The sequence below is a fragment of the Cryptomeria japonica genome, unplaced genomic scaffold (assembly GCF_030272615.1).
Source record: "Cryptomeria japonica unplaced genomic scaffold, Sugi_1.0 HiC_scaffold_87, whole genome shotgun sequence".
NCBI classification, from domain to species: domain Eukaryota; kingdom Viridiplantae; phylum Streptophyta; class Pinopsida; order Cupressales; family Cupressaceae; genus Cryptomeria; species Cryptomeria japonica.
The window spans coordinates 62,202-64,818 of record NW_026728909.1 but is presented as its reverse complement, the minus strand read 5'-3'; the positions used below and the strand labels follow the sequence as shown (position 1 = coordinate 64,818).

The 2,617-nt window shown below is 36.0% G+C and overlaps 1 protein-coding gene across 1 annotated transcript; it reads left to right on the top strand.

Annotated features, from left to right (window-relative positions):
• Nucleotides 1–876: 876 nt before the first annotated feature.
• Nucleotides 877–1,858, top strand: LOC131056008 (pathogenesis-related thaumatin-like protein 3.7). Its single transcript, XM_057990326.2, has 2 exons — nucleotides 877–943; nucleotides 1,046–1,858. The coding sequence occupies exons 1-2, from the start codon at nucleotides 877–879 to the stop codon at nucleotides 1,669–1,671; spliced, it is 693 nt and encodes a 230-aa protein (XP_057846309.1). The 3' UTR covers nucleotides 1,672–1,858.
• The last annotated feature ends 759 nt before the right edge of the window (nucleotides 1,859–2,617 follow it).

Below are 2,617 nucleotides of genomic sequence, written 5' to 3'. Positions count from 1 at the left end.
ACAATGAGATTAAAAATAAGTAATCATACATAAAATTTTAACTATGACTAAGAAATTCTAAGAAAGTAATCTAAACTCCCTTACATCTTCTTTGCAACCCTTCCCTATTTGCAAAAGGCTTGAAACTCCTTGAGAATATTTTCTCTTTGTAGATAAGCAATTCCTCTTTAGGAGTCTAGATTTCTTTCCCAATTTACAGGTTTATATTGGTAATTTGAAAAATATATTTGTTAGATCATATTAAATTCTTTTTTCAATATTTCATTCTTGTCCTATTTTATCTTACAAGGGAGTCCTTCACCCCGTTATATATTTATTCTTAAGGTAGTTGGCTCTAAATTATTTATTAATAGTTGAAGGGCCAAGGGTGTTATCTAGGGTTGGTCTTCAAATAGAAGTCTTAATGCTCAGTCCCATATCTAATTTGTCTATTATACAATATTGGTGGGGGCTACAAAAATAAATAAAAAAATAAACTTTAGGAAGTCCTTATATATTTATTTGGCTACTTTAGAGTTAAAGTTCAATGAAACTAAATCCAACATCCTTTTTTCCCATATCATATGGCTATTTATGTTTTGTTGGTTTGATTTGTTGTGAAACTTGGTTGTCTTTAATATTACAGCTATTATCTGAATATTGATGACCCTTACGGTTGGAAACTGGGCAGCTCTTACCTGAAGTCAAGTCATGTTATAAATGCAAGCTTGAATTCTGTAACCGGAATGCGTACGATACTAGCCTTCTCATGCCGGGTCCTTCCTCTGTTGCTTCCTTCATGACCGGCGGAGCGATCTTTTTCTATATAAATGAATAATCCCTCCTCATATACCCAATCTATCTATCTTCATTCAATCGTTCAATTCAGACGGTATAATGGCCATGGTATCAGATCTTGCGCTTGTTCTTGTGGCTGGACTGGCCATATCTTTGCATATGCAACGTAAGATGTGTTGGTAAAATAATACGTGTTGTAGGTTGTTGAATGGTATATACATCTCTCTAGGCCTTACGATAATTTTTGTGTGTGTATGTTTTGTTGCAGAGGCGTGGGCAGTTAAGTTTGATATACGAAACCAGTGCGGGTACACAGTTTGGGCGGCAGGACTACCAGGAGGAGGGCAGCAGCTTGACCAAGGTCAGACATGGACCGTCGATGTGCCGGCAGGGACAAAGGCGGCAAGATTCTGGGGCCGAACTGGCTGTTCTTTCGATGCGAGCGGCCGAGGAACCTGTCAAACTGGTGACTGCAACGGCCAACTGAGCTGCCAAGTCTCGGGGGGCGTTCCGACCACGCTGGTCGAGAACACCCTAAATGGAGATGGCAACCAGGACTTCTACGATGTCTCCCTGGTTGACGGCTTCAACGTTCCTCTCTCCATCAATCCTACAAATGGACAGTGCACTGCCCCTGCATGCAAAGCCGACGTGAATGCTGCTTGCCCTGCTGAATTGAAGGTGAATGGTGGATGCAATAGTGCCTGTACTGTCTTTCAAACTGACCAGTATTGCTGCAGAGGTTCCTATGTCAAGAACTGCCCCGCCACAAACTACTCGATGATGTTCAAGAACCAGTGCCCACAGGCATACAGTTATGCTAAGGACGATTCTTCCAGCACTTTCACCTGCCCCTCTGGTACCACCGACTATAGTATTGTATTCTGTCCCTAGATATATATAGGATCATCATAGTCATTATAACCTCCAAATAATCAGCTATGATCTTATCACCCGTGTATTTAGTATCTGATATATGGTGGCATAAACTATCATTTGGTAGAGTCATGTAAATAAGCCATCGGTTGGTGTAAGGTATACATGCCAGTTTCCAAGTATCACAGTTTATTGTAAATAAAATTCCATCGGTATTTTAATGGGTAATGAGGAAAAGCTAATCCATATGCAGTTATCTTTTTAACATTTTAAGTTCTAATATATTAAATATATATATATATATTCAAATAATACAGATATTTACTTGTTTTGAATTATAAATCTTAATTTTAAAATATAGATTATTTACATTCATCAAATAAAATTTTGAGTCACAATTGATTTTTTTGTAAACTAGCTACTTTTGGGTGTTGCATTCCATATATATTAAAAATTGAAAATTTTTCAATTAAATAACAAATCTAAAATAGGGCCAGAATGCATCTCTACTCTTACTTACTTAGACAAAATCCTACATAGTAGCTACATCCAATATCTCTTATCAGCTTTACATTCAAACTAAACATACTAGAGAAACTAAGTTTCAATTTTCACATTATTACCTTTTGGAATATCTTGATTAGGTTTTTGGTTGTTTGTGAATGCAAAGGACGAGTTGACATGATCTAGACTCACTACATTAATGGAGGCCTTTAAGAAGTCCACACACTTTTGCACTTAGCACTATCAGTTCTTCACCCTATCTCCAACCACCTCAATAGGGAAAGGAACCCATGAGCCAAATTACTTTACAATAATTAAAATTATATTACTTGACATTTTTTTTTTCTTGTTCTTATTTTTATTTAAATGTTATGAGTTATTTTATTTGGAAAGATTATTTCATTTTACTTGAAATTAATTTTATATTTTTTAGTTGAAAGTTGTTATATATTTCTAATTT